The sequence below is a fragment of the Chenopodium album genome, chromosome 1 (genome assembly GCF_948465745.1).
Source record: "Chenopodium album chromosome 1, dcCheAlbu1.1, whole genome shotgun sequence".
Taxonomy (NCBI): domain Eukaryota; kingdom Viridiplantae; phylum Streptophyta; class Magnoliopsida; order Caryophyllales; family Amaranthaceae; genus Chenopodium; species Chenopodium album.
The window spans coordinates 50,854,141-50,878,647 of NC_137834.1; the positions used below are offsets into that span (position 1 = coordinate 50,854,141).

The 24,507-nt window shown below is 36.5% G+C and overlaps 1 protein-coding gene across 2 annotated transcripts; it reads right to left on the bottom strand.

Moving 5' to 3' along the window:
- LOC145555911 (pentatricopeptide repeat-containing protein At4g35850, mitochondrial-like) lies at nucleotides 1–23,488 on the bottom strand. 2 transcript variants are annotated; one of them, XM_081617625.1, is made up of 13 exons: nucleotides 23,295–23,484; nucleotides 23,070–23,205; nucleotides 22,808–22,970; nucleotides 21,268–21,333; nucleotides 21,047–21,144; nucleotides 20,570–20,687; nucleotides 20,270–20,479; nucleotides 11,263–11,339; nucleotides 9,499–9,592; nucleotides 8,957–9,022; nucleotides 8,789–8,866; nucleotides 8,584–8,685; nucleotides 1–501 (listed from the first exon to the last, which is right to left on the bottom strand). In XM_081617625.1, the coding sequence occupies exons 1-13, from the start codon at nucleotides 23,317–23,319 to the stop codon at nucleotides 412–414; spliced, it is 1,323 nt and encodes a 440-aa protein (XP_081473751.1). In that variant the 5' UTR covers nucleotides 23,320–23,484; the 3' UTR covers nucleotides 1–411. The 2 variants fall into 2 exon arrangements, with proteins under 2 accessions (XP_081473751.1, XP_081473759.1); XM_081617633.1 differs by lacking the exon at nucleotides 8,957–9,022 and having other exon boundaries at nucleotides 23,295–23,488.
- Nucleotides 23,489–24,507: the final 1,019 nt, after the last annotated feature.

Here is a 24,507-nt window from a genome sequence, read left to right on the forward strand (position 1 = left end):
TACAAACAAACATACAAAGTCATTTTACTTCATAATCAAATGAACATGCCATGTATAGTAAAAGAATATTTAGTTGAAAGTCTGAAACCCAAAGTTCATATAATTGTAGAACTTAGCTAGCTATATAACTTTTACAGATATAATTTGTCACTTTAATCCTAGAGTTCATTTGTTACAAAAAAAAATATCCAAAAATTCAATCTTAATTAGAAACAGTTTAAGAAAATGAGAGGATTTGCAACAATTTTGATTACAGCCAAAGCTGTACCTATTATGCAAAACCACTATAACCAGTAAGCCTTTCAACACTCAAACAACATAGTTAGTCAGTAATCCAAACTAACAGAGCAGCAACAATGTGATTGTCAAAAGATTAATCCTTCTAAATTAATCTCACAGCTTTGATGGCATTCAAGAGCGCGAATTAAATCTTGCTTGATAATTATCTAGGATCTCGATGACTTTAAGCAGCCGTGGCTCATCTTTAGGTACCTCTCGTTCCTGATAGAAATAAAATGAAAAGATTAAAAAAGTAAAGATATTGGCTACGTGGACACGTAAACAGCAAGCTGATTGCCAAGATGACACGTTTAGATTAGATAAACTTCATCTCATAAACTAATTACCAACAAAACAATTACATAACAAAACAATTACACAACAATAATAACAAGAACAACAACAATAATAATAATAACAATAACAATAACAATAATAAAAACTCTATATAATTCAAATTTTCTTCTAAACCGCACTACACAAACAAATAACCTTATAATCTCAGATAATTAAAATGTCAAACAACTCAAACAAAAAACCAACACATCAGGAGATAAATCAAAGCAAGCCCACTAAACTCATAAAACATCGAATGATTCGAATCATTTTAACTAAATCAAGTTTTGTGCAATCATTCTTCATTTTCAATAAATTTCCGACACATTTATGAGCAAATTGACTCAACAGAAAAATCTGATCTGATAACCAATCCATAAGTCTAAATTGTCACTTTAAAGATACTAGTAAATGCCAGTTTCTCATATTCCACGGGTTTTAATGCAAATGAAGTATAAAAAGCAGTACAAGCACATTATTCGAAAAGCTTTTCTCTCTCTAGAAGCCTAAGCCATCAGAGAACTCCTCCATCACAATAGTGATTGGAGCTCTGGGAGCTTCCTTCTAGCAGGGGGTAAGTTGTGTTTCCTTCAAATGCCATTCGGCATTGGATTAGCATTTTAAGTTCTTTCTTTTGATCAATTCTGTTTTTCTCAGTCCATTGTGTTAGCTAAGGAATATGGAAGCTTCTACAGACATAGAAATGGAGTCTACACAGGAGGTAGACTTAATTAATAGATCAGTCACTAGGCTTGATTTGGATATGGAATCAGTTCATCTAAATCAGACAACCGCAGATATGGAAATCAGCAAAGGAAGTCAGCAGGGGATTTTACAATCTGAAATAGTGCAGGAGCAAAGGGTCACAGCAGTAGTTGATAGCCCAACAGAAGCTGCTGCTGGTGATAAAAAAAGTAGCAGTACTGCAAAGAAGATAGCAGGGTCGTTTAGAGAAGCAGTTACAAACTCTTCTCAGTGGTTCAAGGAGGCAAGGAAGATTATGATAGCCTCACAGGAATGGGATAATGAGGATGAGGATCCTACTACACACATTCATTCTGTGAAATTTCAGAAAAATAAGTTGCAGGAGCTTAGAAAACCATGGAGCTTGACCTTAATTGGGAAATGTCTTGGGCTAAAAATTAGAGCTGAATTTATGAATCAAAGAGTCCATAGCATGTGGAATCCAAGTGGGGGTCTGGAAGTGATTGAAATGGAAAACGGAGTATATTTGTTTCGTTTCTCCCTTCAAGACGATCTTGAAAAAGCCCTGTTTGGAGAACCATGGTTTATTTTCGATCACTACTTAATGATGGCTAAATGGAAGCCTAATTTTAGACCATCATCGGAGAATTTCAAGAACATATCAGTTTGGATTAGATTCCCGGAGTTACCAGTAGAGTACTACGATAAGGAAGCGCTATATAGCATTGTAGAGGTCGTTGGAAATCCAATAAGAGTTGATTACTCAACTGATAAGATTAGCAAATGTAGGTATGCCAGAGTATGTGTCGAAATTAATCTTGAGCAACCATTAATCACTAGAGTCTGGGCTGGTAAAGCATGGCAAAAAATTGAGTTCGAAAAAATTCATACTCTCTGTTTTGAATGCGGCAGAATTGGGCATACAAAAGAGCAATGTCATATGAAAAAAGGGGAAAATAACATCCAAAGCACGCCGGTGTTGGATCAGAGTCAACCTGCAGAAAACCAAATAGAGAAAAGCTCGAAACACCAGGACACCATTCCTACAACTAGTGTTTTGCAGAAGGAAAAAGAGAAGGGTATAGGGGCGCAGCTAGAACAAAAAGAAGGCTACGGGCCTTGGGTGTTGGCGGCTTCGAGGAGAAAATACTTTTAAAAAGATGAGAAAAATAAGAAGGAAGGAAAACAAGAAAAAGAGCAGAAAAATATAACTGAAAAGAATAAAGGGAAGCAATCTAGGGAAGCCAATAGCCGCCAAATTCAAATTAAAAAAACTCAGTGGGAAGTGCTTTTGGAAGAAGAATGTGAAGAGCCAGCAATAAAAAATAAGAAAACAGGAAATTTTACTCTGGACCCTGCTATAGAGAAGAAAAGATACACACGGAGATTTTACCAAGAAAAAACACTGATGTTGGAATCTACCAACACTAATGGTGTTGATGTTCCCGGTGCTGCTCACCAAGGAACTACCAATGGTGCCTCTTCATCAACACCGATTACCGATTCAAGTAATCCTATTATTTCCCCTTCTAAACATCATAACCTTCCTATTAATCCATCCACCATATCTCTTTCAACCAAACCTGCTTCTATCCCCTCTAATCCCAATCATGGAAAATCAGGATTTGCACGACCAAGAAATGTTGACGAGCAGCCTATCGAGCTCTCGATCAATTCGACCAATTCTCCCTCGAATCCAAACAAACCAAATGAACACACCATCGAACCCACAAATTCACCGTCTATCTCCTTACCACCCATCCCAATTCCAACTACAAAACCCCCCGATTCACCATGGAAATAAAAAGAACAGAAAGATTCAGAACAACAAGGGTTAATCTTCAAGGTCTAACTAATGAACCCAGCACAATCAATCATTACAAAAATCCATTATGAGTGTTCCTTCATTCCTGCCCCCTGCAGGGTCTTTAGTGAGTTTTTTGGCTGAGGCCAGTTGTCTCTCTTCACTCTCTTCACCAGTTATCTGATGGTCCAGACTTGGTGTCGGAACTGGTATGTGACAGTGATGATGTGGTTCCCATTGACTGTACTCCACCATACACTCCTCCTTTGCAGGATTTTCCGGTTAGTGACACTCATGTGATTGAGGATCAATTAACTGATAAGGGTTTGCAGGCTAGGGTATTGCATAGGTCGTTTGCATTGCGGGGAACGGGCCTAGAGAAGGTGCATAAGTGGGTTAGATTCTGCTGCCCCCAAGATTCTGGTTACCTTCCTTGTTGGGTGCCAAGTAAGAAACGAAAGGGTGTTTCTTGTTCGACTTGTTCTAAGATGAGCTCGGATTAGAGTTCTGATAATTTGATGCTCTATTATGAGAAAACCGATTCGGTGGCCGCCCGTTTAAGGCCACCAAGATTATGCCTTGGAACTGTAGGGGTTTGGGTCAGGCGGACTCCCCTAAAGTTCCTTACATTGCGTCCTTAGTCCGCTCTTATGGTGTTGATATTGTGTTTTTAGCTGAAACCATGGTGTCGATAAATTCTGTTTTGCATAAAGTATATTCCCTGTCAAATTCAAGTTTAGTGGGTGTAGATTCGGTAGGTCTTAGTGGTGGGCTTTGTGTGATTTGGTTTTCCCCAATTCTGGTTGAACCTATTGTGGTTTCTCCGCATGTTATATTGTGTCGAATTGTGGATAATTTGGTAACAAAATATGTCCTTTTCCTGTATGGAGCACCTCATGTTTCTGATCGGTTACCTGTTTGGTCGAAAATTATTAATATTGTTGCTCAATATCCAAATATTATGTTGCTGGGTGACTTTAATCGGATTGAATTTTTATCAAACAAAGTAGGGGTACTCTAGATATTTCAGGTCGTCTGGATTTCATGAATTGGAAATTAGATAATGGTTTGATAGACATTCCGTTCTCGGGACCTCTAAATTGGACTAATGGATGGGAGGTTGGTGATCCTACTTTAGAACGGCTGGATAGGGCTATGCTACTTCCCAATGGCTTTGGGAAAGGCCACCTAATTCTGTTGTCCATCAACCAATTTTATTTTCAGATCATTGAGCCATTATTTTAAATGATAATCCTGTTTCATCTAGATATGATAATCCTGTTTCATCTAGATACAAGCGGCCGTACAGGATCGAGAAACTGGTGTTTACATTCGCCATAATTAGCTTTAATGGTGCGTACCATTTTTGCTGAACATATTCCCGGCTCCCTCATGTTTTCCTTATCCAGGAAGCTTCGTTCTCTTCGACATCGTCTACTTTCATGGTGTGTTACTCATACGAAAGCTTGGGGTATTGACTGGAAGGCTCTGGTTATGGATATCTCTAATGCTTCTTTGTCACTCGACTCTCGTGGGGCTCGTTGCTTATTTCTCACAGTGGCGGCCTATCAGTTTTGGAAACAACAAGCTAAGGTGAAGTGGGATACTTTTGGAGATGAACACTCCAAGTTACTTTTTTCTCTAGTCCAGGCTTCAATTGTTGGGCTTAAAAATCATGAGGGTACCTGGATCTTGGATTCGTTCTTATGCTCAAGACTTCTATATTTCTCTCTATAGTAAGCAATCAGGGCCAACTGAGGTTCCTGATTTTTGTTGGGAGTTGCTGCATCTTCCTTCTGTTGGCCCCGTTTTTAGCACGAGGTTAAGAAAGCTATGTTTAGTATCAATGAGTCCGGATGGTTTCACTTCGGCTTTTTTCAAATCATATTGGCCCGTGATAGGAGATCATGTGATAAGTGTAGTCCAATTTTTCTTTGCTCATGGGCATCTTCTGGAACCGTACTTTCTTAGTTCTAATTCCTAAGGTGGATAATCTAGAACTCTTGTCTCAATTTCGTCCGATTGGCCTTTGTAATGTCATTTACAAATGTATTGCTAAGTGTCTTTCTCATCGAAGATCTGATCTCACTCCAGGAATCCTTTGGTGCCATGTCTGATAATTGCTTAATGGTACATGAATTACTCTCTTTCATGAATGCTTCAAAGGCTAGGAAGCGTTTCTTAGCAGCCTGAAACTTGATATGAACAAAGCCGAAAACAGGGTTAGGTGGGACTTTTTGGCCCAGGTCCTTCAAGTGTTTGGTTTCCCTCCTACCTGGATCCATCTTATTTTACAGTGTGTGACAACTGTTTCTTATCAGGTATTGGTTAATGGTGCTCCTACCGAAACTTTTCGACCACAACGAGGTTTGCGTCAAGGAGATCCCTTGTCTCCTTACTAGTTTGTACTCTGTATGGAGGTTCTTTCTGCTATGCTTTGTAATGCTCAATCGGAAGGGAGCGCCGGCTATCTCTCATTTGTTTTTTTTGTTTTTTTTTTTGCTGATGATTCACTTGTGTTTTTCCAAGTCTCCCCTTCTTCTTGTTCTTACTGAAGGTACTTTCGAACTTTTGTAGTATTTCACGTCAAATGATTAATTTGCAGAAGTCTTTTGTTAAGAGGATTATCGGGAGTTTCTTTCGGATTGTTTGAATATGAGGAATGATTCTAGATTGGGTACTTATTTAGGAGTGCCCGTAGATTTGAGTCGTAGCAAGTGTTCTGGTTTTGGTTTCCTCCTGGATAAGGTGGATGCTCGTCTAGAAGTGTTTACTGCTCTTCAGCTGTCCCCTTCAGCGAAACTTGTTATTATTAACTCTGTCCTTATAGCCTCATTCAACCACATCTTATCGGTTTTCAAGGTTCCAGATTCCATTTGCTCCAAGATTAGATTCTGCTGGAAATCTTCGAGCTCCAATCGGGGTATGGCTCTGCGCTCCTCTTCGCTGCTTCACCTCCCCAAGGGCTTAGGGGGTTTAGGCATGCAAAACATTGCTCCATTTAATTCTGCATTATTAGCTAAACAGAGTTGGCGTATAATTCAATCTCCGCACTTGCTTGTTTCTCGTCTCCTTTGTTCTAAGTATTTGGCCCTCCGAACTCCTCGATCGACTCCAGTTCTCCGCCCGTCTTAGGGTTGCAGTGTGCCGATATGTCTTCTTTATCACGGGGCTTGGCATGGAAGGTTGGTTCGGGGTCAAAGGTTCGTATTGTGGAAGATTGTTGGTCCAGGGCCCCTGTAGTGTTCAAGGATCTTCATTCGGAGTTGTTTCCTCTTTAATTGATCCGCGTTCACATGTGGGATGCTTCGACTATTCATAGCCTGTTTGAATCTGATACAGCGGCTAGAATTCTCTCGCTAGACAGTGCGTTTGATGGATGACTTTGTCTATTGGAAGTTACTAGGGATAGTGTTTTCTCAAAGTCTGCTTATGCTAATATTTGTGGCACACTTACTTCGGGTCTTCCAATCAGTTGCTAAATGGACAATGGAGTCCGGTGACCAAACAGATGAAACCGAAGCTGATTGCGAGTAACCCAAATAGCCCACAACATAGCAAAGAACGACGAGATGCCATCCCAAAAGTTATCCAGTTTTCAAACTGCGGAAGATGCATAAAATCCCATTTAATATCCAAGACACCCGAACTCCAAAGACCACAGATAGCGGAGCAATCTCGGAACAAATGGGAACGAGATTCTTCAGAAGAATGACAAAAGGCACATGTAGGATCGATAGGAAGCTTCCAACCAAAAGAATGGATGCTAAAGGCATAGCATTGTGCACCAATTTCCAACCAAAAAGTTTCCAACGTGGCAAAATTGAAAGTTTTGGGCCATGCTAATTTTGTCACGTTGGAAACTTTTTGGTTGGAAATTGGTGCACAATGCTTTGCCTTTAGCATCCATTCTTTTGGTTGGAAGCTTCCTATTGATCCTACATGTGCCTTTTGTCACTCTTCTGATTTGTTCCGAGATTGCTCCGCTATCTGTGGTCTTTGGAGTTCGGGTGTCTTGGATATTAAATGGGATTTTATGCATCTTCCGCAGTTTGAAAACTGGATAACTTTTGGGATGGCATCTCGTCGTTCTTTGCTATGTTGTGGGCTATTTGGGTTACTCGCAATCAGCTTCGGTTTCATCTGTTTGGTCACCGGACTCCATTGTCCATTTAGCAACTGATTGGAAGACCCGAAGTAAGTGTGCCCGATGCTGGAAGGCTTTGATTTTATCTTCTAATGTGGTTCCTTCCGTGGCAAGTCAATCAGGGAAGGTCTTATCCTTATCGATCCTACGGTACGTTTGGTTATACATGTGCTTGGGATTGTTCATCAAATAGACATGTACGGTATGTTTGGTTATACATGTGCAGGTTGGATAATTTGGGAGGTCGATTGTCCGGAGGTTCTTGGGGGCGGGTGTCGTGCTTTCTTTACCGCCTCGGCGTTGCAGACGGAGTTGCAAGCTTGTTTATGGGGTTTGAAGTATGCACTGCGTAAGGGTTTTTTGAAAATTCGGATATATACGGATTGTGCTGCTCTGTTGGCTATTCTTCCTCGTTCGGAGAATATGGACATTTCGATTTTCTGGCTCATTTAGGAATTGTGAGTTTCTATTCAGAGTCTCCTGGTTTGTCAAGTTTGTAAGGTTGGCGGGTTGTGCTCGTCGTCGTCAGTTATTGTATTTCGTGTTTTAATTTTATTTGGTTTAGGTTTGTTTGTTTTTGGCTATGTTGTCAAAAAATTAAAAAAAAAATTAAAAAATTTATTGTGCGTAATAAAGATATTGTTGGCAAAGATATGCAATGAAAAGTTTGGAAAAGAATATCACTACAAAAGGAAAATGAACAATAGCATTAAGAACGCACAAGCAAGGGTATATGACTAAAGATGGGCACTGGGTGGGGTGGCTACCGAGATCAATGCAGTCAATTATGTCTCTCCTAGAAGGTTGTTAGCTGCTTCTCATTTTGTTTTAGGATTTTTCCTATTCGTAGGTCATTTGTGGCATGCGGGAAGGGCTCGTGTAGCTGCAGCGGGATTTGAAAATGGAATGGGGTCATTCGAGCGTATCTAAATAGATACTATGTTTCCATATGGATCCCCGTGTCGTTCCATTCCATCTAGGATTAGGAATAGGCAAAATCACACCAGCTTTTTCCATCTCTCGTTATTTTGGACCCTATTGATCTCTTTAGGCTTCTACACGCGGGCGGCACAGGCCCGACATGGGCCTGAAACGACTCCGGCATGGCCACCGACACGGCACGACACGGAGGCCCACTTGTGGGCCGTGCCGAGAACACAAATGTTGAAAATGGGCACGGCACGGGCACGATCGTCGGCACGGCCCGCTAGCACATTATTTTTAATAATATATATAGGCACGGCCCGCGACGGCACGGCACGGCACGATGTACATCTTTAGGTATGACTGTATGCAAGGGCAATTGACTTACTCTTAAACCATCAAAGTACGCTTCCACAGCGGGCTGAGAAGGAACAACGTTCCTAGCTTGCATCAGATCCCACAAATAATTAGCAGTGGTATATCCGCCAGTCTGCAACATTCAATAACCGATTAATATATATACAGAAGTGTTGGAACCCTACAGAGCACACACACACACAAAGTTATTGTAGGTATCGTACACAATAAAGTACCTTTTCACCAGCAGCAATGAGGAGGAGATCACTTGCCATTCTAGGATTCAAGAAAACGTTTTTAGAGGTCATATTCACCTGTAGCAAAAAAAAATAAAGCATTATAACCATAAGACTTATAAGAAAGGTAGATCAATTCAGACAGGGTTTCAGAATTAGGTGACATACAAGGGCATCCTGGGCTATTTGCATACCCTTAGGAGTATAGCCCACCATGGCTCCCTCTACAAGAGTCTGAAATCACACAGAACAATCAAGAGTAGCAGTATATAAATATAATTGTATTACATTCTAATACTATCCATGAGCACAACAATAAACGTACTCTCTCTTAGCCCACCAACCACTCCCCCGCCCCCCCAAAACACACACATACACACTCATATCCCAAAAGAAAGGCATACACTAACCGTCATGTACATTCCAGTCCTGGTACTGTAACTGATACACTCATCACTAGGTAACAATTCGTATTAACCATAACAAAACTAAAAAAAATAAACATGTACATATTCAACAGCCTACCTCGAGAAACTAAGATTTTATGTACCATCAAGCAACCCAAAACCTAATTACTCTCATCAATAAAAAATAAAAAAAATAAAAAAAATCCCCACATTATTGAAGACTACATCAGTAATGATTTGTTAACATATCTTGGGCAGTTAAATAATATAAGACGCCAAATGATCATTTGTTGGAGCACATACCACATATAATTCAACAAATGGTGGCCTCCCAGAATTCATGAACTCCTCAAATACTTGGTAACCACGATCAAGATCCCCCGCATGCAAGTAGCATCTGTTCAGTTGATTCCAATCAAAGAAAGTAAATAGGCATCACAAATATAATTGGGCAACAAGAACTGAATAAAATAACAGATAACATAATGACTACAGAAAAGCATTGCAGGAAAGCATCTGGCATGACTATAAAGTAGTCTAATCCCTGGTGTGGGATGAATGAACTATTGCCCGAGTCACCTACTAAGGGTCAGCCAATGAATACGGAAGCCTATATAAGCTTTCAACAGGATAAGCTTCCCTAATATACATAAACACTAACCAATGACAATCATTGAGTACTTAAAAAATAATAATAATAATTAAATAATAAAAAAAAAAAGAGAGTAAATGTGTCTTTATTAAATGAACATGAGTTTTTCTCCTCAATATTACCATTAATGTGTTCTCCCTTCATTACAACAAAGTTAACCAGCATGATGAAGAATCAACAATAAGAACAATAATGAGGCCAATGACTCTGAGTAGGTGGCTCAACAGTGACAGTAGAATATTGCAGAACGATTTTTTAGAGCACAAATTTCAACCATAGCTAAACAAAAGACTTGCCACATTCTGGTCAATAGCAGTTGTAATTTAAATGTCGACTTGATACTTGTTGGTCAGAATATTTCTTACCACAAGATAACCAGGTAAATATAGTTGAACTCGAAATGCATATATCTTCAATACAAAATTCCTCGGATTCTGAGCACTGGTTAACCTCACTCAGAAAAGGCAGATTTGCACAGGCAATGTAGTAATCAGAACATTCAACCAGAAGTTATAATTTAATTATAATTCTCACAAGTCACAAGTATAAATAATTTCTTCGTATATGTATAATCCTTCCGTTTTCCTAATAAGTTCTACTCAATTTCCGTTTTCATCTGTTTTGTAAGTTCTACTCACTTCCACTTTATTCCTTTTATGACGACCTTTTATTAATTTGTTATCAACTACAACATTACTTTGTAGGGCCCATTTATATTAAATAAATTCCTTACTCCATCTTTCCCCTCTTTATAGCAAAAGTAGTCACATGCATGATCCCCATTTCTACTTTTTTCCTGGCTGATGTAGCTCAAGTAACTGAATTGAACTCAGCAAAATGGAGGTTGAACATCTAAAGATATAAAGACAATGTTCATCATGAATAAGCTGCATAGCAAGATCAGTTGTTAGGGTCGTAAAGGCCTTCAAAATCATGCAATTACATGGATTTTATATTAATTATCATTGTAAAACATAGCTGAGCTTGGATGTGTTCTCATGATGCTCATTATCATCTTAAAGTAACGCTTTTAGTGGTATACGGAAAAAAATAAAATAAAGACTTGATAAATCACTAAAAGATGAATTTATAGACAATTAGTCATCATCCTAAGATATTCATTATCATCTTAAGGTCAACACGATTCGTGTAGAACATAAGTAAGAAAATAGCTTGATGAATCACTACACAATTATTCTATTGTGTATCACTACATGAGAAATAAGGTACTAGTGAGTTAAAAAAACCTACTAGCCATCACCGTTGGGAAAAAAAGAAATCATACAACAAAAGAAAATGAAAAAGGCTAACAATTTAGGTCAATAGACAATTCTCTCGAGTTAAAACTTGGACATCTGATGAACACCAGTTGTAAATGTACCTATTCATTACATAAGCTATAGCACAATTCTTACCTCATAACCTGCATGGTTGTAAAAGCATCAGGACGGTTGTTATCTCGTTCAAGCATCCTTAGAAGAGTTTCCATTGCCTGCCAAAAAACATTGTAATACCGTTAAAATAAAGGTAATGACTGTATCTCTCCTCTCAACAAATTTATAATTAGAAATTAGTCTCATATTTTCTAAAGTTGTCCACTTATACATCTAGTACAAAGAGTTGATGCAAAGACTCAGCCTCATTACTATATTCTGCTTCAGAATGAACAACTATCTGCTCTTTTCATTTCCCTCCCATCCAAAAATTTTTCTTAGCACAAAAGATTGGTGTCAATATATATATGAAAGTAAATGAAAACGCAATGATAAGGAAGTTATATACATGTTGCAAAGAGGTACAAGAAGACAAAGTTCAGAAATAATTGAGCATAAGAAGAAATATTATTTTACTAAAAAAAAGCTTATAGTAGCAACATTAATTTCTTCAAGCAGTTAAATCCTGTAAAAATATTGAAATGATCTAATTATGGTCCCAGGATTCCTATAAAGTAATATACTAATCTCTAATACATTCTTATGCAAAGGGGAGATAAACCTCAGATGCCAAACTTATATCCATGGCAATTGAGGTCAATCATGTTAGAAGGGGGGATAAAAGGGACATCATCTTCAAGTTTTTTAAATTTAATAATTGGGTGGAGGCACAAGTTTTAAGGAGTCCGTATGATGATGATAGAATAAAAATGAGACCGATATGGGAGAGATAGAGAGCACCTATTAACCAAATAAAGTAATATTAAAACTAGTTTGAAACTTCTGAAAAAGTGAAGAGATGCAACTATCTTGGAATGGCAGCATGAAAAGCAGCACCATACGTAACAGCCTCATCCGAGTTAATCCCTTTGCAAAGCTCCTTCCCATAGAAAAACCCATGCAACAATTTTTGAACTTTGGGGATACGAGTAGCCCAATCCCATCGGGGAGCCCCCCGGAAAACCAAAACTTGTTAGCTGAGAGACAAAAAAGCGCGTGAGGGTATAGGAGTGCAGATTGTAAAACGAGATGGAAACTAGAAAAATAAAGTGAGAGGAAAGGAGATTAGAGGGAAGGAGGGAAGAGAGGGAACTCAAAGGAAAGGCGGCGACAATGGACAAAAGGCGGAAGCCCTACACGAGGGACGAAAAACGGACAACCCTAGAAGCCAGGACCTGGAGAGAGATGAGAGTTCCTCTCTCTAGAAGTTCTGTTTTTTCTTGGTCCAATTTTCATTTAATTTATGTTTAATTGTCTTATTTATGCTTATTTATTTTAGTTGTTGCAATTATGACTTTAGCAAATACTTCCTCTGTTCTTTTTTACTTGACCTGCTCACTTTATCACGCTTGCCAATGCAAAACTTTAACGATCAATAACTTTAATTCTCGATAAGTAAAAAGTATAAAAGTTATATATTATGATAGTACTTGTTGAGACGAATTTAAAAATATCTTATATGAATATGTTTTTCTTTAAATATTATTCACAAAACACGGTCAAAGGAGGAGTGGTGAATAGTGTAAAAGTCAAAGCGGGTCAAGTAAAAAAGAACGGAGGAAGTAGTAATTAAATATTAAAAAAAATATAATTTATTAATAAAAAAAACATTAGTCAAATTTTATTTATTTATGTGATCGAATTTAGGTCAATTCAAGAAGGATTTAAGGTTAATGGAAAATCCATGTTATATAATTATTTGAAATCACTGTCCAATAACTTTAAATACAAATTTAAAAATTCAACCTAGTTACACTTAAAAATGCTAGTGTGTCAAGTTTAAGTCAGAATCTAAAAAATACTATTGAATTTAACTCAATTTACATGAACACGAACTGAAATTTCTCAATCCGATCCAGTCCAACACATCCCAACCACAGTGGCCAGCTCACTCATGAGTGCTTTCGAATTTTGCTATTTTCAACCCAAATTCTACCAACAATATTCAACTCCACCATTAATTCAATTCAATCAAAAGTCGAATTAATTCAACTCTCAATGCTCCTTTACTCCTTGTCATTTTCTCCACTCCTCATTTTCATCCAATAATTGTGGCTCCTAATTAATTTCCAACCTCTTCATCTTCAATGGTAAGTTTTACAAATTGAATCAGCATTTGAAAGAGGAAATAGGGTTTCGAACAACGCCAATTTCGCGATTTGGAAAGCCACTTCTCAAGTAAGATTCTAACACATTTGGATGTTAATTTCGTTTTCTCTTGTTGAAGTAAATTCGAAAATTGACTCGAGTGCTAAGTTTTTTCTAGAACAAGTGTAATATGGTGAAAATCGATTCGAAATTGAATTTTAGGGTTTAGTTTGAATTGAACTCATTATGAATTATTAGTTTGTTGTTAGTACAATTTGATCCCTTTGCAGTTCTTAGACTCGAAATTGAATTTTAGGGTTTGATTTGAATTGAACTCATTATGAATTATTAGATATGTTCACCGGACTTGGCCAAAATCCCGAAGTGTCCGTGTTGACACAACACGACGCGGACACGGACACGAAATTCGTGTCAGATTCGGCAGTGTGCACTCGGACACTTAAGAGAGAGGCTGAAACTCCATTGTTGCCGACTTGAAATCGTGAGTTGGTATAAATTTATCGCAGACTCCATTGTTTCCGGCATGAGTTGATCAATATTAGCAAGAGAAAATGAAAATTTTGGTATTACTCTGATAAGTGAGGAAAAGATGGAAAAGTGGGACAGCCGATAATTAACAAGGGTGGAAAAGTGGGACAGCTGTGTGGTAGCTTTTGAATTTAGTTACTTTATTTGTCCTTTAAATTTTGACCACTCATCCTCTCTCTTTTATACCAGGACATATCTTTTACAACTCTTGTTTTTTTAAAATAAAAAAAGTTGTACTACACATACTATAGTACACTTATTACTACGTACTTACTTTTACTACAAGTATTTTTTAATCTATATTGTTGGTCATGCTACTGTATTATTTAAATTAGTCCATTTTAAATTATTTAAAAATAATATTATATTTTAATTTCCTAGGTATTAGACAAATACTATAGTACACTTATTACTACATACTTACTTTTACTACGAGTATTTTTTAATCTATATTGTCTGTCATGCTACTGTATTATTTAAATTAGTCCATTTTAAATTATTTTAAAATAATATTATATTTTAACTTCCTAGGTATTAGACAAAGAAAATTAATGAAATATTTAAATAATTTGTAATGTATATTTTTTTTGCAAAATATGAAAGTGTCGTGTCCCTGCACCCGTGTCAAAAAAATATAGGACAGAGTCCCCGTGACCTAAAATTTTGGAAATTGACGAATCGAACACTCGGACACGTCCGTGTCCGACACACATACCTTAGTCCATGTAACATAGATTATTAGTTTGCTTTGAGTGCTTCAATTGAGATATTTTCTAATGTAAATTTGATCCCTTTGCAGTTTTCATACTTCAATGTCACTTGTAAATCGTTGGTGGCATTTGTATGCATTTGGCTCTAATAATTCTAGAGTTTTTATTATTGGTCTCTTAGGTGAATTTTATCATGTTAATGAATTAGCAATTTTGACAGCCAAAAAATATTGGAACAAAAAAATATTTGATTGCAGGTTTAAAATGTAAACAAATTATAGAACCCCTCCTATGAATCACTTGCATGATGATCAAAAGATATATTCAATTATGTTTCAAATGCCAAGGAAGAAAGTATGATATGACTCACAATTTGTCCTATAACCATCTAAATGTCTTGTAATTTTCTTAATGAAAGCAGGGTTCACTTTTGATTAGCAATAGATAATACTTTATACCATTCATAGTTTTTATTAGAAAGGAAAATAAAGTGTAGTTTCTACAGTAACAATTGTTAGACACTTTATACATGAATTTTTTAATACTAAATTGTTCTAAAATTTTATTTTTATTTTTAGGAAATGGAACTCTCAAAGGCAAAAGCAATTTCAAAACTTGACACATTACTTCAACTTAAAAGGTCCTTAGACACCGATGTTTCTTTTAAAGCAAAAATTAGCGAAATAATAGGGTCAAATGGTGCAGGAAGCACTTTACTTAGGATGTTAGAGCTTGTCCCAAATTAATCAACCAATTTTCATCCCATTACTAAACACATTTTTGCGCTACAATATTCTGGTTAACCCCTACTTAGATTCCTTCTGTTTTCATGTTTGCGGTCAAAACATAAACGTCACACTTAAGAACGTTCTGTTTTTTACCAACTTAATGGGCAAAGCTCTTGTCCCCGATAAGAGTAAAGACCTAACAACCTTTTAGCGTGTTTTTTCTCTTTTTGGAAACGAAACAAAAAACAGTTTAAACACCTTGAGACCATTTGCACCGATTCTAACAAACAAGATGAGACGAGAATCAAGACTATTTGCCTATTGATTGTATCTTGTCTCATTGCTCCGCAAGGATTGGGGCAACATTGCTCGACTTCATATGTTCAATTTATCGAAGATTTGGACAACGTCAACAAATTTGGGGAGCGGCCATGTTGGCCTTTTTGTATCAAGGTTTGAAGCAGTGGACAAAAGAAGATAATACAATTGATGGTTTTGTTTGGCTTATAATGGTAAGTCATTTTTTTCTTTATCTCCTTTTTTTACCCTTGTTTCTTTTTTTTCTTAACTTTTTAACCAAGTGTTAAATGTAGGGATTCTTCTTTCATCATTTCAAAGGTCTTAATGACATTGCACAAGAGCAACATGCTGGCAACTTTGATCAATGCCCTTGCGCCAGTTGGTGCAAACAACCACTAGTTGGGAAAATACCAGTATATAGTATATTAACCGGGAGAGGTAGATAAGCTCCTGCAGTTTAAACTAATCCCGTTACAAGGAATCTAAGTAGGGGTTAACTAGAATATAGTAGCGCAAAAATGTGTTTAGTAACGGGATGGGAAAATCGGTTGATTCATTTGGGACAAGCTCTAACATCCTAAGTAAAGTGCTTCCCGCACCATTTCACCCTATTATTTCGCTAATTTTTGCATTAAAAGAAACATCGATGTCTAAGGACCTTTTAAGTTGAAGCAATATGTCAAGTTTTGAAATTACTTTTGCCTTTTAGAGTTCCATTTCCTACCAAAAAAAAAAAAAAGCATTTTAGCACAATTTAGTATTCAAAAATTCATGTATAAAGTGTCTAACAATTGTTACTATAGAAACTACACTTCTTTTTCTTTTTTAATAAAAACTATGAATGGTATAAAGTATTATCTATTGCTAATCAAAAGTGAGTCCTGATTTCATTAAGAAAATTACAAGACATTCACATGGTTACAGGACAAATGGTGATTTATATCAAACTTTCTTCCTTGGCATTTGAAACATAATTGAATGTATCTTTTGATCATCATGCAAGTGATTCATAAGAGGGGTTCTATAATTTGTTTACATTGTAGACCTGCAATCAAAGTATTTTTTATTTTCCTATATTTTTTTGGCCGTCAAAAATGCTACTTCATTAACATGATAAAATTCGACCAATAATAACTCACCAGCAAATTATAACCACAAATTTATTAGAGCCAAATGCATACAAATGCCATCTACGATTTACAAGTGACATTGAAGTATGAGAAACACAAAGGAGTCAAATTGACATTAGAAAATATATCAATTGACGCACTTAAAGCAAACTAATAATTCACAATGAGTTCAATTCAAACTAAACCCTAAAATTCAATTTCGAGTCTAAGAAAAGCAAAGGGATCAAATTGCACTAACAGCAAACTAATAATTCATAATAAGTTCAATTCAAATTAAACCCTAAAATTCAATTTCGAATCGATTTTCACTACATTACACTTGTTCTAGAGAAAACTTAGCACTCGAGTCGATTTTCGAATTTAATTGAAGAAGAGAAAACGAAATTAACATCCAAATGCGTTGGAATCTTACCTGAAAAATGGCTTTCCAAATCACGAATTGGCGTTGTCCGAAACCCTAGTTCCTCTTTCAATTTTTGATTCAATTTGTAAAGCTTACCATTGAAGACGAAGAGGTTGGAAATTAATTAGGAGCCACAATTACTGGAGTAAAGGAGCATTGAGAGTTGAATTAATTCGACTTTTGATTGAATTAAATTAATGGTGGAGTTGAATATTGTTGGTAGAATTTTGGGTTAAAAATAGCAAAATTCAAAAGCACTCATGAGTGAGCTGGCCACATTGGTTGGGATGTGTTGGACCGGATCGGATTGAGAAATTTCAGTTCGTGTTCACGCAAATCGAGTCAAATTCAATTGTATTTTTTAGTTCTGACTTCAAACTTGACACACTAGCATTTTTAAGTGTACCTAGGTTGAATTTTAAAATCTGCATTTAAAGTTATTGGACGGTGATTTCAAATAATTATATAACATGGATTTTCCATTAACCTCAAATTCTTCTTGACTTGACCTAAACTCGATCACATAAATAAATAAATAAATTTGACTGATTTTTTTTTTATTAATAAATTATAATTATTTTTTATTTATTAATTACTATTTGCTAAAGTCATAATTGCAACAACTAAAATAATTAAGCATAAATAAGACAATTAAACATAGGGAAAATGCCCTTTAATAATCCCAACTTTGCCCAATTTACTTTAAATAATTCCAACTTTTGATTATTCTGCAACAATCCCAACTTTCACCTGCGTTTTCTTTATTTCAAGCCGGATTACCATTACCTGAAGAAAGGGTTAATTTTTTTTAAAAACCATTTATTTGACACATGTTGCATACTAATTGCTTCACCAAAATAAAAATAAATTAATTATAATTAAAAACAAAACAAAAAAAAAACCAAAAACCAAAAACCACCACCCACCTGGTGGCCACACTTCCTCAACCGGCAACCTCTACTCCCAAACCGCCCTCTTCGATCCCCAACGAAAACCCTCCCCTCACCCTGTTTATTTGCGTTTTACAACAATTAGAGGAGAGAGAAAATAAGGGGGCTGTATTTTTGGTGGTGTTGGAGGTTGGAGAAGTGACTTTAAGGGTCAGGGTTGTTGTAACATTGGTTTCAATTGTTATGGGTGGCAGTTTCAAGGTCCTCAGCTTTGGTTATGGTGGTTTCGGCGGTTATGGGTGGCGGTTTCAAGGTCGTTGGCTATGGTTATGGTGGTTTCGAGTTCATGGGTGGCGGGTTAAAAGCAAGTGTTTAAACTATGGCTAGTTCAGAGTAGGACAGTTTCGCGGTGGTAAGGCAATTTTTGGGGAGGTTTTGGGGGTTGGGGCTACAGAGATGGTGGTTTGAGGTGAGTGACCATTGCCAACGGTTGTGGGCCGGTGGTGGCTTGGCTGGTTTTTTTTTTTTTAAATTGAATTTTTCTTTATCTTTTTTTTTGAACCAATTACAACTTGACACGTGTCAAGTTACCTAGAATAAGAGGTCATTGACTTTCATTGATCGGTTTGGGATTGAAGAAAGAAAATGCAGGTGAAAGTTTGGATTGTTGCAGAATAATCAAAAGTTGGGATTGTTTAAAGTAAATTGGGCAAAGTTGGGATTATTAAAGTGTATTTTTCTTTGAACATAAATTAAATGAAATTTGGACCAAGAAAAAATGAAACTTCTAGGGAGAGACTATATCTCTCTAGATCCCTGGCTTCTAGGGTTGTCCGTTTTTCGTCCCTCGTGTAGGGCTTTCGCCTTTTGTCCATTGTCGCCACCTTTCCTTTGAGTTCCCTCTCTTCCCTCTAATCTCCTTTCCTCTCATTTTTTTTTCTAGTTTCCATCTCGTTTTACAATCTGCACTCCCACCCCCTCACGCGCTTTTTTGTCTCTCGACTAACAAGTTTGGTTTTGGGGGGGGGGGGGGGGGGGGGGGGGGGGTTCACCGGCGAGATTGGGCTACTTGTATCCCCAAAGTTCAGAAATTGTTGCATGGTTTTTTATTTGGGAAGGAGCTTTGCAAAGCGATTAGGCTGTTACGTATGGTGTTGTTTTTCATGTTGCCAAGTATTATAACATAATACTCCCTCCGTTCCTACAAGATTGCTCCAAATAGTCCACTTCAATTTTAAGAAGCAAGTGCAAATTTGCACACATTGGTGAGCACAGGTGCTAATAAGGAGAGAGGTTGGAAGTGGGAATATACCTGTTAAGGTATAAAGAAAGCTTTTAGAGACATCATTTTTTAGTATATGGGTCAAGAAATTAAGGACAGAGGGAGGAAGAGTTTCATCAACGGTCTTAGATTAAAAGGGATTTCCTATTTAACGAAGATGGTGGATGAAGGGATATTCAGTCTTTTTTCTTTATACTAGTGACCGGAAATTTTACGAAGCAGTAGGGGTTCCACAGGATTAAGGCAAGAATCTTTATTCTACTTTTCACAATTTGGTGAATGTCTAGAATCATATCTCCTTTAAGTAAGAGTTGAGTATATCTAGTACTCTAGTCTAGTAAGGGTGAACACAGACTCTAATATTATGGATAACTTATACTTTTCCTATTTTATACTAATTGAGGCATTTCTTTAAGCACATTTGCCAATAAATGATTTCAAACATCAATATCTTCAATTATCAACACGCCAAAATTATAAAATGTGAATCCAATAAGACTACACATTGCTATGTTTTTCATTCAGCTATAAATCACAAAAAACAAGTCAAAGAAACTTATTTAGATAGTGTCAAAGTCAAAATATGTCAACTGATTAGAAACGGAGAAAGTATTATTTAGTGAGGGATAGATTCCAAAAGTTTTAAAAAAAAAAAAAACTACCTCCATTTGGTTGTGGCACATAATTAAGGCAAGACGTGAGAGAACACAAAAAGTATGAAGTATATTTTAAAGAAGAGAAGAGGAGAGAGAAAAGGAGCCAAGCACTATAAGGTAAATTGAAAAGTAATAAAGTTAACCACAATAGTAATTGTTGCAATTATAAGTAAAGTGTTGTAATATTAGAGAAACATAAGTATATCATATTTGGAACAACTAATGATAATAATGAAACTTGAAAAAGATTTACCTCTACATTGCGAAGATCCGCTAAAGCATGAGATGCCGCATGATAAACAGTTAGCCTCTTATCCACAAACCCACCACGTCTATTGAAATATTCTGCAGTGGGGAGGTTATACAAGTCTTCAGGAAAAACACCCATCATTACGTTCTCAGCTGTAGGTCCCATCTGTTCTGGTGAGGACCATCCCTTAGACTGCTCAACCAGCTCAATAATCTTTCAAATGGATGGAGAATGGTGATTAAGGACAAAACTAATTAACTATATAATAATTTTAATAAAGCTTATAGGCTTGCAGGTACATACTTTTGCAGCCATATCATCAGCCACAGGTACCCTGTTCTTATGGGCAGAAATAAGACCAGCATAACAAAACTTGTTCAATCCAAGCCCAGCTGCAGTCATATCACGGACAATAGCATACCTAGATATAAACCAGATGGTTAATCATACACATCACAACATTGGCAGACAATAGCACCTAGAAATGAAGTAGGCAAGGTACTAAAAAGATAGATTTTATTAGCAATATGATACTCAGTAACTTATAGAATTTGCCTTCCAGATCTTGTCATATCAGCCAACAGTACATTAAAATATAACTTCAGAATATAATCTAAATCATTGAGTTTGTAATATGTAGTAACAATACATCCAGCATTTTAAATATACAATTTGAAAACAAATTGATATATATACCTTCCACTGGTTGTGGGGAACTGTACAATAAAAAAATCAAGATAATAGAAAAGGGGTTGCTTATTTAAAAACAGATACACATACACTCGATCTAGTTTGCCTGTTGAGGCACATGCATTAAGCAGACAGATGAAGGTTTGTCCAGTTGGTTTCACTTCATTTCTCTTCATCTCCTCCAATATCTTCAATCAGAGAAAACACGTGTCATTGAACATGAGATGTTAAATGATATTCACAGGTATAAGTAATCGTGTAGCACAACCCATAGATTAATAGCAAAGACCGCATCCATGAGGACAACATACTTGAATTGCATGTTCTGATCTCTTGCATTTTCCACAAACGGAAATCAAGAAATTGTAGAGGGTCACCTACAAAGAAATTACAACGCATCAGAGGAAATTAGGTGCAAATAAAAGTTGCCAGCAATTAATATTGTAGGTGGTAAAATTAATAGCAATAGGAATCAATATATAGATAGGCTCAAGGTGAATTTACCTGCGCCTTAGGCACACCTCATGAAAATGAGGGGCATTTATTAAAAAAGACAAAGCACTAAATAAAATAATAAGGTTTCAAAAAATAAAAAATAAAAAGGAAATATTGTATAAAAAGGAAATATTGTTGTGTGCATCAGTGAGCCTAGGTGCACCTCACTAAAATCGCCTCGCATAAACCAAAAAAGGCACGCACCTAGGCTCTCTCTCTCTCTCTCTCTCTCTCTAGAAAAAAAATGCAGGGCAAATGTTGGATTTGGGTTTTTTCTAACTTGCCCAAAAAGTCCCACTAATGGCAGATCTAAGGGTGAATAGAGGTAAGGAAGGATGGGTCATGGTAATTCTCATTATCAGGATAATGGACTTGTCTAAATATCTCCCTCATTCCACTCTGATAAAATCAAGAAATTTTAACACCTGAATCTTTCCCCTTCTATTCAAAATTCAGACCTGCTTTACAGGTGGAATCTAAAACATCAACTACAGACAGTAAAAGAAGACCATAAAATCCACCTGATTTACAATCCGGAACAAACATGATACATGACTACATGAGCTAACAATTAGACAATCTTTCTTCATTAGCAATCTCTATTGTATACAAATGACACTGAACCGTTAAGATTGACTAGTCATTAAAACTAAAAATCTTACAATTCAGATCAAAATGACAACTAGTTAGCAACGTCTACATCTGCATTGGACAAAACTGTATACTAAACTTCATAAGTATGAACATATGTAAAATGCTCTAGGTTATAGAGGGTAAAGAATTTTCACTTTTCCTTAGGTGTATGAGGTGGTAGCATATATACAATTTGATCAAAGTACTTCTTAAACATTAAAATGTAGTATACACATGTTATCACTGAACACAATTCTTTCCATCCAAAGTTTCCTCTTCTAAATCATCTCATGTTCAATAACTAGCCTTGACAAAAAGAAGGCACAAGAAAATCAAAAATTACTAAGGGAAGGGCAACATGTTAAAGCTTAACCCAGCAAGCCAGCATTATGCATCATGTTTAAAGTCCATCACGCACTTAGTCTTATTACCACCCAATCCCCCCTACCCTCACCAAGTTGTTCCCACAACATTGAGAAATCTATATACTATTACCAATGTCATTTTTACAACTTTTATCAACAGCCCCACAACCCTCAGTTTTTATCCACCGACCCAATAAAATGGATATTACATGAGGGGGCAACGCTTCAGTATAAACTATTAAACTCAAACCATTCATGCAACACACAGAAATAATTAAAAGAACAAACATAACAATAGTAGCATAAAAGTAACAGTACCAAACTTAACATCAAACAGAGGAAAATTGATAACACATACATCAGGTAGCAAACCCATTGCTTTCATTTCATCTCTAAAGAAGAAAGCATCCTGCAACCGAGCACCTTTCATCGTTCCGGCAATCAAAGAATGAAATGTATCTCTTGAAGGCTGAACTCCATCAATCATCATATCATCATAAACATCCCTTAACAAGAAATGCCTAAAAATAACCCAAAACCCTCATTCTAATTACTACATAATAATCCTACAAATTAACAAAAAAAAATCCTACAAAAAAAAAGGATTTCAATTAAATTACCTGCGCTGAGCAGTGACAGAACCCACAACAGTATTGTACTCAGAAACGTTATTGGCGTAATTTCTTCTAGCGTATTCCTCAGGTTGAGCAGCATAGTAACGCCGCCCCAATGACCGCAGAAAAATTCTGCCATGCCCTGCAAAAATGAATGAAATCAGGATAAATAGAACGAGATCTTATTGGGTTTTGAAAGGAATTGAAATGGAGAAGAGAGTAGAGTTATACCATTGATTGATTGATAAAGCTTCATGAATTTTTGAATGCAGTTAACTCAAGTGATTTGTAAATCTTAAACCCTGTTGTTCTAGTTTGCAACCCTTTTGTTGTTTTCAAGTTCCAATTGCAAAACCATGTAGAATTTTACAATGGTGGTTGTTGCGGCTTATGCGAGAAGTGTCAAATTGTCAATGTGAAGGCTCGTGGGCTACCTAAGCTCGGCGCAACCCCCATTAACCCTAGTTTACCTCTTTTCGTATTTTAATAAGTGTTACATATAATCGTGTTTTAGTAATTGTTACATTTCACAAAATTTTATATGTGGTTAGCCACATGGTGTGGCCACTTCACAAAATCACATAAGACAATTAACTAAGTAATATGGGGTTACGGCGATGAGCAAATGGAGTTACCTAACGTATATAAGTTACTTAAATGAGAAAAAGGAGTTAGATCTGTTCTCATACGATTATTTTCAGTTTAGTTCAGTCCAGCTTTAATAAATTCAGTTCAATTCAGCTCTGAGCATGGATCGGATATCCGATCCGAAAATCTTGAATTTTAATATCCATATTCGATCTGAAATGGTTCGGATACCCGAAAATCAAATATCCGAAAAATTCGGATCGGATAACTCGGATATCCAATACCCAATCTTTTAATAATATTTTTTTAAATCAAACTAATAATTATAAAAAAAAACAATTATTCATATATTTTAAATCTAATAAACCCACAAATATCATAACATAACAACCCTGAAATTTCAGAATATATAACAATCAAAATTAACACATACAATGCGAAATACTTACATCTAAAAACCTTCAAAATTTTAACACTTACATACAAAATATATCGCTTAAATCCTAAGTAAATCAGAAAAAAAAAAAATAGAAAAGGCTGAGTTGTTGAGAGAGAGTTGCCGAGTTGCAGTTGGTGGAGCAACCGTGAGAGAGAGTCGTCGCTTATAAGTCGCCGCCGCTTAGGAGTCGCCGTTACCGGAGTAGGAAATGAAAATAGTTATACGTATCTCAGTGTGGGGGGATCTAAGATAGTGGAATTTGATCTTTAAAAGTTTGAGATCTAAGAGAGTGAGAGGAGAAAGAGAATAGGAGAGAGGAAGGAGAGAGAGAGTGACAGTTGGGGGAGAGGAAATAGACCAAAGAGTGGCGGTGTGTGTTGGGGGAATTTTGTGTTTTTAGGGCATGAATAAGGGTTT